This window comes from Hylobates moloch, unplaced genomic scaffold (genome assembly GCF_009828535.3).
Source record: "Hylobates moloch isolate HMO894 unplaced genomic scaffold, HMol_V3 SCAFFOLD_1119, whole genome shotgun sequence".
In the NCBI taxonomy this organism is placed as follows: domain Eukaryota; kingdom Metazoa; phylum Chordata; class Mammalia; order Primates; family Hylobatidae; genus Hylobates; species Hylobates moloch.
The window spans coordinates 1-13,562 of NW_026653394.1; the positions used below are offsets into that span (position 1 = coordinate 1).

A 13,562-nucleotide genomic window follows, 5' to 3' on the forward strand; every position below is an offset into this window, starting at 1 on the left:
TGCAGCGGCCTGTCCACGATCACCTCCAGGTGGATGCTGCACTCCGCACTCCGCCCGCACAGCTCCTCGCGATCGATCCGAGAATTCACAAACAAAACGCCATTCTGCAGATTTACCTCCAGAAGGTCCCCGCGGCCTTTGGAATCCAACTGGAACAGGCGCGGCACCAGCTCTGCCAGCTCCAGCCCCAGGTCCTGCGCAATGCGGCCCACGAAGGTGCCGTGTTTGGCTTCCTCCCGGACGGAGTAGTGGAGCTGGCCGCTGCCCACCATCCACATCGCGAGGATCAGAAGCGAGAGCAGTAGAGGCTTACCCTCTGGATCTCCTCTACTTGAATATAACATTTCAAATACTCGGGCTTCTACTAATTAGTGAAAATTGCCTCCAAATTAGGAGAAATCATCTGATTTCGTCAGTTCCATTCTGCTGTGTTCGCCATTGTTCAGCACAGACAGAGTGAAAAAGAATTGAGCCTCTTTCCCATGGGAAAAGGGCTGTATTTGTCTGGATTCAGAGAGAACATCGCGGCAAAGAGTGACATCACGTGGCCCAAAGTGTAAGTACATATTTCATGAATAAAAATTTCACAATTATTCTGCAAAACTTATTTCATTTTCTTAATTTTTTCTTAAGTAATCATTATTGAAACAGAAGATCCCATTTCTCTTGCTGGAGCCTTCTTAGCAGACTGACTGACTCCAAAAGTTGTGTATGACCTTGACTGTGGTTTTCTTATCCCTGAGAAAACTCTCCACTTAAGTTTTAAATAACGACAGAAATGAAGTAATTATGGAACGACAAAAATGAAGTAATTTTAATTAAATCTCAATTAAAATGATTCCATTGAGCAATCACGAATTTTAAATTACAAAATTCTTTTGTTCTGGAATTCAGAATCTCCCATATGGCTCGAAATAGGATTCCAGTGCAAGAGAAATCCAGGAGTTGCAATCTCTAGTGAATATAGCCCAGAAATCTACTGATGAAAAAGAAACTTAGTCATGTCTGGAAAAAGGAATCAGCAAAAAGGAGCAACCAACTGAGGTAGTTTTCCTGAGTAATTCTATGAATTGAAAAAGGTATAAAATATTGCAAGAAAAGCAAGAATTGACTTTAAGGTCTTGCGTTGCATGGGGAGAAAACATATTTTTCTGTTTTGCAGCATTTATACAATGTTTCCAGAAATGTGTTGTTTTGATTCTTTCCAAGCTTTATAATCTATGAATAATCTCTTCTTCGTAATCTCCAATATAGTTTGTGTAATGTTATTACAATATGTTTTAATTTCATTATTGCTCATCCTTAGTACTCGGGGCAATTTCTGTTTTTAAAGCTATGCTTGAGATTCTTTTCCTCAGTTCTACAAAGTTCTGTTGTGAGTTTTACTATCTTATTCCAAAGTGCAAGTCGATTAATTAAATCTAATTTTAGTGTATCTCAAGTCTAAAAGCAAAACCGTGACTGTTTATTGTGCCATTAATGTTTTTGCATATTTATATTTTATTTCGTATTTCTACTGATAACAGCCTAAGAGATGCATTTAACAATTGCTTCTGTCCTTGATTATTGCAGGAGCTTCTGAGTTTGTCTTCCCGTTCAACCTTCTTTCAAAAGTCATGATTTATTTTGCTCAAGGTAGCTTGATAGCTCCCAATTGATTCTAAAGAGTGGCCAAATTCCTTAATCACTCACGGCCATTTAGTTTATTACTCAGAAATCATGAGATCTTCTTACATTGGTTTTCCTGCTTTCATTCTCTGCAGACTGTGTGTTTTAACAAAAGTGGACTTTTCTACTTGTCATATTGATGCTTTCTGTGTCTCCAATATTCCGTACATCTTCTCTTTCCAAGAAATGTCTATCATTCTCAATATTCTCCCAGGGGGGAACTTACTTATTTTAAAGCCACTGAAACACACCATGCCCCTTCAAGTATTTCTTCAAAAATTCAAATAGGAAATGATTGTCTTTCAACTTCAACCTCACTCTGATTTACCTCTTTTGTACCTGTTACATTATCTTGCCTTGCATTGTGTGACTCATATTCTTTATTTGAACTCAAATTTTAAAGCCAGAGGCTGGGTCTCAGTAATAATTCCTGACATGATGATATGCTGTTAGAGATCTGTAAAGCTCCTATTTAATGTTTAATGAAGACTGGTTATTACAATCTTCTCTACTTGCTAAGAAAGCATTTTAGGCTGGGAGCGGTGGCTCATGCCTGTAATCCCAGCACTTTAGGAGGCCGAAGTGGGCGGATCACGAGGTCAGGAGATCGAGACCATCCTAGCTAACACGGTGAAACCCCGTCTCTACTAAAAATACAAAAAATTAGCCGGGCATGGTGGCATGCACCTGTAATCCCAGCTACTCGGGAGGCTGAGGAAGGAGAATCATTTGAACCCGGGAGGCAGAGGTTGCAGTGAGCCGAGATGGCGCCACTGCATTCCAGCCTGGGCTACGGAGCGACACTCCGTCTCAAAAAGAAAGAAAGAAAGAAAGAAAGAAAGAAAGAAAGAAAGAAAGAAAGAAAGAGAAAGAAAAGAAAGCACTTTAAAAGGCTATTTTACAACACTCTACATAAATGGTTTACTTAATTCATAGAACTACAACATAAATTGACTTTAAATCATCATCAAAACATTATTGTATATTTCTTTTTAAGAAAAATGCTATTAATGGAAAGAAACATACAAAGATCTCAAACACCTACTCAGCCATCTGCAGGATCTCAGGCAACTTTTAAATACGGGAAACATAAAACTATCAAATTAAGATAGTCTACACATTCCTTGGAAGGACTTTAACCTTTCCAAAAAATTTTTTCCCATATAGGTGATGTTAACTTGACTTTCCTAAACTCGTAATAACTGTTAGATTTTTTTCATTGCACCACATAACATTCAAAATATTGAAACATCCTAGGTTAATCTAAAAAATGACTTTACAGAAGATAATTTTACATAAAAATAAGATTAATATGGAAGGCCATAACGACTTTCTGACATTTTAGGTTTCCTTTTTGCAATCACTAACTTCTTTTCTCTTAAGAATGGTAATAACTAAATTTTATTATGTACCTATCACTTGCCAGACTTTATTATTAATAATTTATAACTATTAACTTACTTGATACAAAAAAATCTATACAGTAGAATTCACATTTGTCATGCAAACATATAATGCCAAGGAACTGAATAACAAATCCTTTACCAATGGCTACACATACAAAAATTGATAAAGGGAGGACTTGATTTAGAGAGCTTCAGAATCCACAATACTTAATAACTAACTTCTGACACATTTCAATCCCAGAAATGCTTAATAGCTAAAAGCATCACCATAATTAGAATAGTGAAAAGTATTAATGTACAAGAAATAGGTTTAAACTTTCCCATTGTGAAAGCACAACCCCAAATTCAAATATCAGAGAGTTGAAGAAACACAGAACTAAAATGACTTCAATGATAAGTTGCCAAATACAATGCTAGGTGGTGGAAAGAATCCTCCTATTTATGATATTTTGTAAAAGTCAATTAAATGTTTAGGAGAATTCAGCAATTAAAGTAATACCTGAGAACCAGGTAGACATAGACAGGATAGGAAATATTACTTTCACAAAGGAAAAACTCCACATATTATTCAAACAGGATAACAAAGATAAGCATATTTTTTAAAGTCCTTAAAGGACTAAAATGAAAACAATTCGCTTTTACATAACGTGTTCTAATAGTCAAATAAAACGCTAAACATGGACAGGCATTAAGAGAACTGTAAAATCAACTACAAAATAATTCTGCTTTGAGATTACCTTCAGTTGGACAAGGGGGATAAAATATGCCCATAAATGATTACATTATTGGTTCATAAGTGATTAAAAGATTTAAAACAATACTAATAACAAACTGTAAGAATTCAGAGTCCCAGAAATCCTTTATTCCCTTCCATCAAGTTCTACCTGTCCCTCCAAAGCAATATGCGCAAAGTCTAATGGGTATTTAATATCCAGGCAGGTCGAACAGTCACAAGAAGCAAAGGTGTAAAAAGACAAGAAGAAAGAAAAGAAAGAAAATGTTGAAAGACACCAAAATAAAGTATCTTGGATTTTTCAAAGATTTATCCCATAATGCTAAATATTTTTACATGAACTAATGGGCCATGATAATCCCAAATATTCTGTATAATAAGGATTTATAAATTATATGTTTGGTTTGCAAAAACGAAATTACCTTGTATAGTTTTTCTGATGAAAACATTTTTCTAAGTCATATATTAAATATCACTTTAATGTGGAATATTATTGAAAATATTCCAACTCATGAACAAAGGGTTGAATGATTATAGAAGATACTTGCAAGAATAATCATTTTCTAAACATAGAGGCTCAAAAAATATTAAGTTGGCGACAATACAACTGTAAAAATCATGTAGAATAAAAAACACGTCTCCGAATAGTAAAATGGTCTAAATAATGAATTAAAAGAAGGATTACAAATCTCTTCCCTCTTGATTTTACTTTTTAACTGGTTTATAATAAAATTAGGAATATGAAAACTATCAAATTTTGAAAAACACTATCATTCTGTATTTTATCACTACACTGCTTAAGACGGCAATGGTGAAACACCAAAGATATTTGTGACTACCAGACACTAAAAAGTCAGATAAGATGAATAAACTGAGATCTTAAAGTGAATAAAAGTAAATATAAGGACAACATATTTAAAACATGCATTCCAAAGTACAGCATATGGAGTAAGATTAAGAGTTCAGTGCCTAAGGACAAAAGAATAAACGCTTTGGGGGAATAAATTCACCAAAGATCGAAATGCCCTGAACGTCCTTAGACTATTGTTCAGAGAAGACGGCTGTAAGGCAGGCCAAAATAAATATTCAGTAAAAAAAGGATATCATCCAACCATAACTTGAGTTTCAAGATAGACCCAACTTGTGGAGAATGATTAATACTGTATTATGCCACTGAGAAAATTCAATTAATTATAAAAGTTTCTAAAAACTAAAACGTTTAAATTTTCACTCTAAAATACGGAGAAAAAACAAATCTGAAACACTTTTAAAGTAACTACAATTTCCACAAATAGAATTTATGAGTTCTAAATTTAAATGGACTTACTTTGAGGCCATGATCAACATTTAAATCTTGCTCTTCGCCTACATCAACTGATCCCAGGTCAGGAGGAAGGCTGGGGCTGAAGGCCATGAGGTCCGTCTTCGGTGGCCCCTCACCAGAGCATAACCTCTGCGGCTGTTGCTGGGAGTGTGACCAGCTCCCCACCGCACTGGAGCACACCAGAGTGGGCTTGCCCGCCGGGCACCCGCCCTCAGTGGGCAGTGCTGAGCACCGCAGCGCAGTGTACAGCAGCAGCGTGAGCACCAGCAGGCTGGATACCGCGCAGATGGCGATAATCAGGTACACGTTGACATCCACCAGCGCCGCTTCCGGACCCACAACGCCAGCCAACTGCCTCGATGACGCCTTTGGAGCCTGGCCGCTCTCCACCAGCGACACCAGAACCGTGGCCGTGGCCGTCAGCGCAGGTTCCCCATGATCCTTCACCAGGACAAGCAGACGATGGCGCGGAGAGTCCGCTTCGTCCAGCACACGAGTGGTGCTGATCTCTCCCGTGTACAGCCCCACGCGGAACGGGATGCGAGAGCTGCTTGCAGCTGGCTGCAGCTCATACGAAAGCCAAGCGTTGTAGCCCGAGTCCGGGTCCACTGCGCGCACTTTCGCTACCACTTGGCCCGCGCCCACAGACCGCGGCACCAGCTCGCTCACTGTGCCACCAGTGCCACCCACCCGAGGCTCCAGCAGCGCCGGCGCGTTGTCGTTCTCATCCAGCACGAACAGCTGCAGCGTCACGTTGCTGCCCAGAGGCGGCACGCCTGCGTCGCACGCGCTCACTTGGAACTGCAGCAGCTCCAGCTCCTCGCGGTCCAGCGGCTGCAGCGCGTACACCTTGCCGCTCTCCGCGTGCACTGACACGTAGCTCGACAGCGCGCGCTCGCCCACCCGCCGCTCCACCAGCGAGTAGGACACCAGCGCGTTCTCCTGCGCGTCCGCGTCCCGCGCAGACACCGTGAAGATGTGGCAGCCTGGTGGGTTGTTCTCCTTCACGAACACCGTGTACTCGGACTGCGCGAACGCCGGAGCATTGTCGTTCACGTCGGCCACTTCCACAGACACGCTGGCGGTGGCCCACAGCGAAGGCGAGCCCCTGTCCCGCGCGGTCACCACCAGCTCATAGGCCGACACGCTCTCGCGGTCCAGGGCGCTATCCAGCACCAACGAGTAGTAATTCTTGAAGGTGGACACCAGCTTGAAGGGGACGTGAGGCGTCAGCGAGCAGGTCACTTGCCCGTTGGCACCTGAATCGAGGTCGTTCACGCTAATTAGGGCGATGACAGTACCGAATTGAGCGTCTTCACGTACAGGCAAGGATAAGGAAGTCAGTGCTATCTCAGGGACGTTATCATTTTTATCCAAAATTCTCACTAAAACGGTGCAATGACCCGCCATGGGAGGATGGCCTTTGTCCGTGGCGTCAATGCGGATTTTGTATAAATTTACTTGTTCAAAATCCAAATTACCCCGAATCACTATTTCACCCGTATTTCGATCTATGCTAAAGTGGTCAATAACCATAGTTTCAACAAGGCTATTAAAAGAGTATGAAATTGCCCCATTCGATCCTTCATCCCGATCAGAAGCATTCAGTCTGATAACTGTTGTTCCGTTGTCTACATTTTCGAATATTCTTACTTCGTATTCAGACTGTTCGAAAGTGGGAGCATTATCATTCACATCCAGCACTGTGACCAGCAGCTGAACAGTGCCTGTGAGCTCAGGTTTGCCCCCATCTGTGGCTGTCAGGAATAAGTTGTGTGCAGGAGCTTCCTCTCTGTCCAAGGATTTTCTTAATACGAGCTCAACCAGTTTATTCTCGTCGTTCTTTGAATTCACATCTAGCATGAAGTAATCATGAGAGCTAAGCCTGTAGGTTAACACGGAGTTAGCTCCAACATCTGCATCGGACGCGCCCTCTAGCGGAAACCGAGAGTCTGGCATCCTGGATTCTGAAACAAACAGCTTTTGCTCTTTTACCCGGAACACTGGAGGGTTGTCGTTAATATCCTTCACCTCCACGTCCACGTGGAAAACCTGCAGTGGCCTGTCCACGATCACCTCCAGGTGGATGCTGCACTCCGCGCTCCGCCCGCACAGCTCCTCGCGGTCGATTCGAGAATTCACAAACAAAATGCCATTCTGCAGATTTACCTCCAGAAGATCCCTGTGTGTTTGGGACGCCACCCGGAACAGGCGCGGCACCAGCTCCGCCAGCTCCAGCCCCAGGTCCTGCGCGATGCGGCCCACGAAGGTGCCGTGTTTGGCCTCCTCGGGGACGGAGTAGTGGAGCTGGCCCCTCCCCACCTTCCAGGCTGCGAGGAGCAGAAGCGAGAGTAGCAGTCGCCGGGATCCCAGGTCTCCTCGCCAGTGATAAACCATGTTAAATAGTCGTTTCCTATCAGAAAATCTTCTTAATATTAAGATGAACGACTGTACTTCCAGAGTCTTTTAATCCAATTCCGCTGCATCTCCCATTGTTCGGCCTTTAGAGACAGATGCTGTCAGAGAAACGACTTTGAACCTTGGCTAACCAGAACTTCTTGGTAGACAGCGACATCATGTGGCTTCAAAAGGTAATGATTACATGAATTACTTCCTCAATATCTGGGTTCTTCTATGCACTTTCTATTTCTTTATCATACTTTAATAGTAAATCCTTAACTTTATCAATTGCAGAGGCATTCATACTATCTGGCTCCTTACATTAGTTTCAGCTAAGGATTTCTTCTTCATAAGGAAAGGAATTTCTTCCCAATATTTCAAATATCGTATCAATTAATAATAAATTTAAGTATGACTTGTATGTCATGGATATCAGAAATGTAAACTGTCCTCCATAGTTTCGTGTGGAAAAAATGCATTAATATTTATTTGGTCACCAGAAACACTGGTATATATTACTCTGAGGTGAGCATATAATTCTAACTTTTCTACATTTTATCTTCTCGTGTTCTTATTGTTAAATTTCTGCTTTTCTTTATTCAATAAATGTCAAATTGCCTGAACAGTTTTATTTACTAAAGTAATAAAAATGTATGTGCATATTCTTTACACTATTTCTCGATATCTCTATAGCTTGTTAAATTCAGCGTCTCACTTAAACCATTTTCCTTTATGATTTCTCTGACATGCCAAACTCTAGTAGTATTTCCATCATTGGCTTGTTAGCTCTTCATCTTTCTTCTGCTCCAAAAAGTGAGTATTTTCCAGAATTATGCCTTTAACCTTTTTTTCCCAACCTTTTTATTTAACGTTTCTATTTCCAGGGCTTTAAACTAGCCTATTATTTGAAGTATTCTTAACTCCATGTCTGCAACCCCCTATTTTCATTTTCTACCTGACATTTTTACCTGTATACCCTAACATTGCTTAGAGAATGAGTCGACCAGAGTTAAAAGAATATCTAATCAATAATCACCCAAAACCCAAATCATTAAAAAATCACAATTTTTATAGCATTTACTCATATGTATTTTTATGACTTCTTTTCCCTTGCCTACCATGTTTAAAGTTTGTATGCATCCCACCTCTCATGTGTGATAATTTCTGTCTTTATTAGTACAGCCTTCACTCGATTTCACTAAAATCTTCAACAAGTTTATCTTTCTATTGACCAATTGTCAAGACATCAGACTTCCATCTGGGAGATACGTTACGTGACCATGAGCCAATCTTCTCAGTGCTAAGGCTAACCACTTTCCAGTACGAGTCATATTTTACAGAAAATATGTTGTCTCCTTCTTGGCACACTCTTTGTTCAAGGTTTTTCTTCTATTCATCTTTTTCTCTCAAAATTCTATTCATCTTTCAAAGTCCACCTCAAAAGTAAATTCTCCATAGATTCATCATGAATGCCTTCATGCAGGCGATTAAGAGCTCCTACAAATTTCTATAAAAGTCTTACCAAAAACGTAGGTAAAATAGGAAAGGCGAATAAGAGTATTTTCTGTGAAATGATTTAAATTTGTCATCACATTATTTATCAAAAAAATACCTCTGTAGTTGACTCTAAATAGTAGCAAACAATTTGTAAAGAAAATAGTATTTCTCGATATCTCAGGAGTTTGAGACCAGCCTGGGCAACATAGTAAGACCCCATCTCTACAAAAAATACAAAAATTAGCTGGGCGTGGTGGTGTGTGCCTGTAGTCCCAGCAACTTGGGAGGCTGAGGTAGGAAGATCACTTGAGCCCAGGAGGCAGAGGTTGCAGTGAGCCCAGATTGTGCCACTGCACTGCAGTCTGGGCTACAGAGTGAGACCCTGTCTCAAAAATAATAATAATAATGATAATAATAATTGATGAATACAGTTCGAGTGGCTAAGGAGGATCCCCTATCAACTTCAAGTATTTCCCAAGATAAATAGGATATTTAAAACCTTAATAATATTCTAGGAAAGTTTTAAATATACATGCATGTGAGCATAAAAACAAAGCAATAAAAACAGATTACAATTACCATCTTTGAAGGTCAAAGATATTTATAGATTTTTCCACAAAACTGAATATTCTTTCAACAAGAGCAGCAAACTTGGTCTGCTTATGTGAATGACATATTACTGCTTAATGGTAAATAATTCTATTGATTATCAAACAGGTTTTTGACTTTGCATACCTCTATCCTTATTCACGTTGAAAAGAAAACAGTAACACATCCTAAAATAATTTCCTAAAGTATATTAGAATATTAGGAACAGTGAAAATTGACTGTCAGTTCTGAGATTTTATTTTATTTTATTTTATTATTTCATTTTATTTTATTTTTGAGGCAAAGTATTGCTCTGTCACCTAGGCTGGAGTTCAGTGGCATGATAACTGCAGCTTGGACCTCCTTGGCTCAAGGGATCCTCCCACCTCAGCCTCTTGAGTAGCTGAAACTACAGACACACATCACCACGCACAGCTAATTTTACAAAGTCTCTACAAAAGAGGCACAAGCTGGTCTCAAACTCCTAGACTGAAGCAATCCTCCTGCCTCGGCCTCCCAAAATGCTGGGGTTAGAGGTGTGTGCCACCATGCCCCATTAACTATCATTTTTTTAACCAACCAAATTATTTGTAAAAAATTTTTAAAAGTCTAGACAATTCAGTTATTGTTTCATTAATGTCCCTAATACAGTACTGGATGAATAAATCATGATATATCCATAAAAGAAAATAAGATGCAAATACTTTTAAAAATAAGAAAGCAAATAATCAAAAAGAAGGAATAAGCGCTAATGAAATAATATGCCACAAAACCCAATATATAATTTAGGCTGGATGCGGTGGCTCATGCCTGTAATCCCAGCACTTTGGGAGGCTGAGGCAGGCAGATCACTTGAGCCCCAGATTTCGAGACCAGCTGGGGCAACATGGTGAAACTCTGTTTCTACTAAAAATACAAAAAAAAAAATTAGCATGGCATGGTTGTCGGCGTCTTTAATCCCAGCTACTTGGGAGACTGAGGCATGAGAATTGCTTGAACCAGAGAGGCGGATTTTGCAGTGAGCTGAGATCGCACCACTGCACTCCAGCGAGGGTGACAGAGTAAAACTCTGTCAAACACACACACACACACACACACACACACACTATATATATATAAAATTTAAAGTGGAAAAACAAACAAAAAGTGCAGAAGGGTAGGTTTCTAATGTAATCACTTCTTTTTTTAAAAAAAGGAAAGATGAAAGGCAGGCTGGGTGTGGTTGTTCATGTCTGTAATCCCAACACTTTGGGAGGCCAAGGTAGGAGAATCAAGACCAGCCTGCGAGACAAGACTCCACCCTGTCTCTACAAAAATAAAATAAAATTAGCCAGGCGCAATGACATGCGAACTGTATTCCCAGCTACTCCAGAGGCTGAGAGGGGAGGATCCTGTGAGCCCAGGACTTTCAGGTTGCAGTGGGCTATAATCCCACCACTGCATTTCAGCAGCCTGGGTGATGGAGTGAGAGCGTGTCTTGAAAGAAGGAAGAAAAAAGAAAAAGAAAGAATGAAAGAAAGAAAGAAAAGAAAGAAAGAGAAAAAGGAAGGAAGGAAGGAAGGAGGGAGGGAAGGAAGGAAGGGGCAAATTCTAAAATATATATATTGGCGATTTGCAATTTGGTAATTGTAAATATATATATATAAAATTTTGCAATAATAATCTTGGGAACATACAAAAAAACTAAAACTGCTTCAGAAATTCAGAAAGGTAAAGTGAATGGTTTGCGGTTGGAGGAGGCAAGGAGATTTTTTACTACGTACTAGATTTCACTCTTTGAAATTTTGAATGTGAATATATTTCTTATACAAACAAGGAACAAAATAAAAAATACTATTAAACTGCCATTTAAACTATTTTAAATTGTTCATATTAATTCTTCATGAACATGCCGAATACATTTCAACAAAGTAAGTTAAAAAGAAGTCAGTGCTACACAAATATTATAAAAAGAAGATAAATAGATGTAAAAGAAATGCTTAAAATTCAAGTTCTAGACTAAAGATAAAAAGGCAAAATTGAACAGATGATTTTGACCCAGGTATATTTTATAAAATGAGGACAATACATAGAATAAAATATTAGATAAAATATATATTAAATTTGTTTACTATAGCATTTATAAGTATTGATTATCAAAATATGGAAATGTAAATATTTGATTTCGTAAATACACTATAGAAGGTGAATCCATTGTTCTAGTTAGCAAAGTCCTTCTCCAAAAATAGAGTAGCCAACATAAACCATAGATTTTGATCTACAGTATTACGCATCCCAAAAGTGTATATTAAACATACTTCCAAATAATTAGTGCAAATACAGCATAACACTAAAAATTAATAATTATATATAAAGCTATCAACTAAAAAAGAAATTATGAAAGAAAATGTAAAGAGACAAATTGAACTAATTATTTTTAAATTGTTGGAAACAAGATTATTTATGACTCACATTGTCTGTAGAGGAGGGACCCTGAGGAAGGCTGGGACTGAAGGCCATGAGGTCCGTCTTGGGTGGGCCCTCCCCGGAGCACACCCTCTGCCGCCTTTGCTGGGAGAATGACCAGCTCCCCACCGCGCTGGAGCACACCAGAGTGGGCTTTACCAAACCACACGCGCCCTCAGAGGACGGCGCTGAGCACCGCAACGCCGTGTACAGCAGCAGGGTAAGCACCAACAGACTGGACACCGCGCAGATGGCGATGATCAGGTACACGTTGACATCCACCAGCGCGGTCTCTGGGCCTGCAATGCCCAACGATGCCCGCGACGATGCCTTTGGTGCCTGGCCGCTTTCCACCAGCGACACCAGCACGGTGGCTGTGGCTGTCAGCGAGGGCTCCCCGTGGTCCTTCACAAGCACCAGAAGGCGGTGGCGCGGTGCGTCAGTCTCATCTAGGGCTCGTGTCGTGCTGATCTCGCCAGTGTACAGCCCCACGCGGAACGGGATGCGCGCACCGGCTGCCACCGGTTGCAACTCATACGAAAGCCACGCGTTGTAGCCTGAGTCAGCGTCAACCGCACGTACCTTCGCCACCACATGGCCCGCGCCCACAGACCGCGGCACGAGCTCGCTCACAGCGCCACCAGTGCCACCCACCCGAGGCGCCAGCAGTGCCGGCGCGTTGTCGTTCTCGTCCAGCACGAACACCTGCAGCGTCACGTTGCTGCCTAGAGGCGGCATGCCCGCGTCGCGAGCGCTCACCTGGAACTGCAGCAGCTCCAGCTCCTCGTGGTCCAACGGCTGCAGCGCGTACACCTTGCCGCTCTCCGCGTGCACCGAAACGTAGCTCGACAGCGCGCGCTCGCCCACCGGCCGCTCCACCAGCGAGTAGGACACCAGCGCGTTCTCCTGCGCGTCCGCGTCCCCCGCCGACACAGTGAAGATGTGGCAGCCCGGCGGGTTGTTCTCCTTCACGAACACCGTATACTCGGGCTGCGCAAACGCCGGGGCATTGTCGTTTACGTCGGCCACCTCCACGGACACGCTGGCCGTGGCCCACAGAGAAGGCGAGCCCCCGTCCCGCGCGGTAACCACCAGCTCATAGGCCGACACACTCTCGCGGTCCAGAGAGCTGTCCAGCACCAATGAATAGTAATTCTTGAAAGTGGACACCAGCTTGAAGGGAACGTGGGGCGTCAGGGAGCAGGTAACCTGTCCGTTGACTCCAAAATCTCGGTCAAACACGCTAATCAATGTAATGACGGTACCTGGTTGGGCGTCCTCTGAAATAGGGAGAAACAGGGAAGTGAGAGTCAACTGTGGAGCATTGTCATTTACATCCACAACTTCCACAAGAACTGTACAATGACCAGCCAGGGGTGGGAAGCCTTTATCGACAGCCTCTACTGGGATCTTGTGCGCTCTACTTTCTTCAAAATCCATATGTCCTATCACTCTGATTGCCCCACTTATGGGGTCCATGTGGAACTTGGATTTTACATCT

The 13,562-nt window shown here is 41.6% G+C and overlaps 3 protein-coding genes across 3 annotated transcripts; all 3 read right to left on the minus strand.

Annotated features, from left to right (window-relative positions):
* Positions 1-6: 6 nt before the first annotated feature.
* LOC116464609 (protocadherin alpha-9-like) lies at positions 7-811 on the minus strand (the record flags this gene model as incomplete). Its single annotated transcript, XM_032147872.2, has 1 exon — positions 7-811. A coding segment is annotated over exon 1 (338 nt), but the record flags the coding sequence as incomplete, so codon positions are not given.
* Positions 812-2,987: 2,176 nt separating this feature from the next.
* LOC116464610 (protocadherin alpha-8) lies at positions 2,988-8,586 on the minus strand. Its single transcript, XM_032147873.2, has 2 exons — positions 5,135-8,586; positions 2,988-3,987 (listed from the first exon to the last, which is right to left on the minus strand). The coding sequence occupies exons 1-2, from the start codon at positions 7,526-7,528 to the stop codon at positions 3,955-3,957; spliced, it is 2,427 nt and encodes an 808-aa protein (XP_032003764.1). The 5' UTR covers positions 7,529-8,586; the 3' UTR covers positions 2,988-3,954.
* A 3,057-nt stretch (positions 8,587-11,643) lies between these two features.
* On the minus strand, positions 11,644-13,555 carry LOC116464608 (protocadherin alpha-7). Its single transcript, XM_032147871.2, has one exon. It carries the CDS (start codon positions 13,538-13,540, stop codon positions 12,053-12,055), a length of 1,488 nt encoding a protein of 495 aa, XP_032003762.1. The 5' UTR covers positions 13,541-13,555; the 3' UTR covers positions 11,644-12,052.
* Positions 13,556-13,562: the final 7 nt, after the last annotated feature.

Excerpts from the sequence above, each read along its gene's own strand:
- LOC116464610 (XM_032147873.2), bottom strand. The coding sequence starts at position 7,528 with ATGGTTTATCACTGGCGAGGAGACCTGGGATCCCGGCGACTGCTACTC. Across the intron at positions 3,988-5,134 it reads ATGTTGATCATGGCCTCAAA|ACTTTGCGCATATTGCTTTG; the intron begins GTAAGTCCATTT and ends AATACCCATTAG.
- LOC116464608 (XM_032147871.2), bottom strand. The coding sequence starts at position 13,540 with ATGGACCCCATAAGTGGGGCAATCAGAGTGATAGGACATATGGATTTT.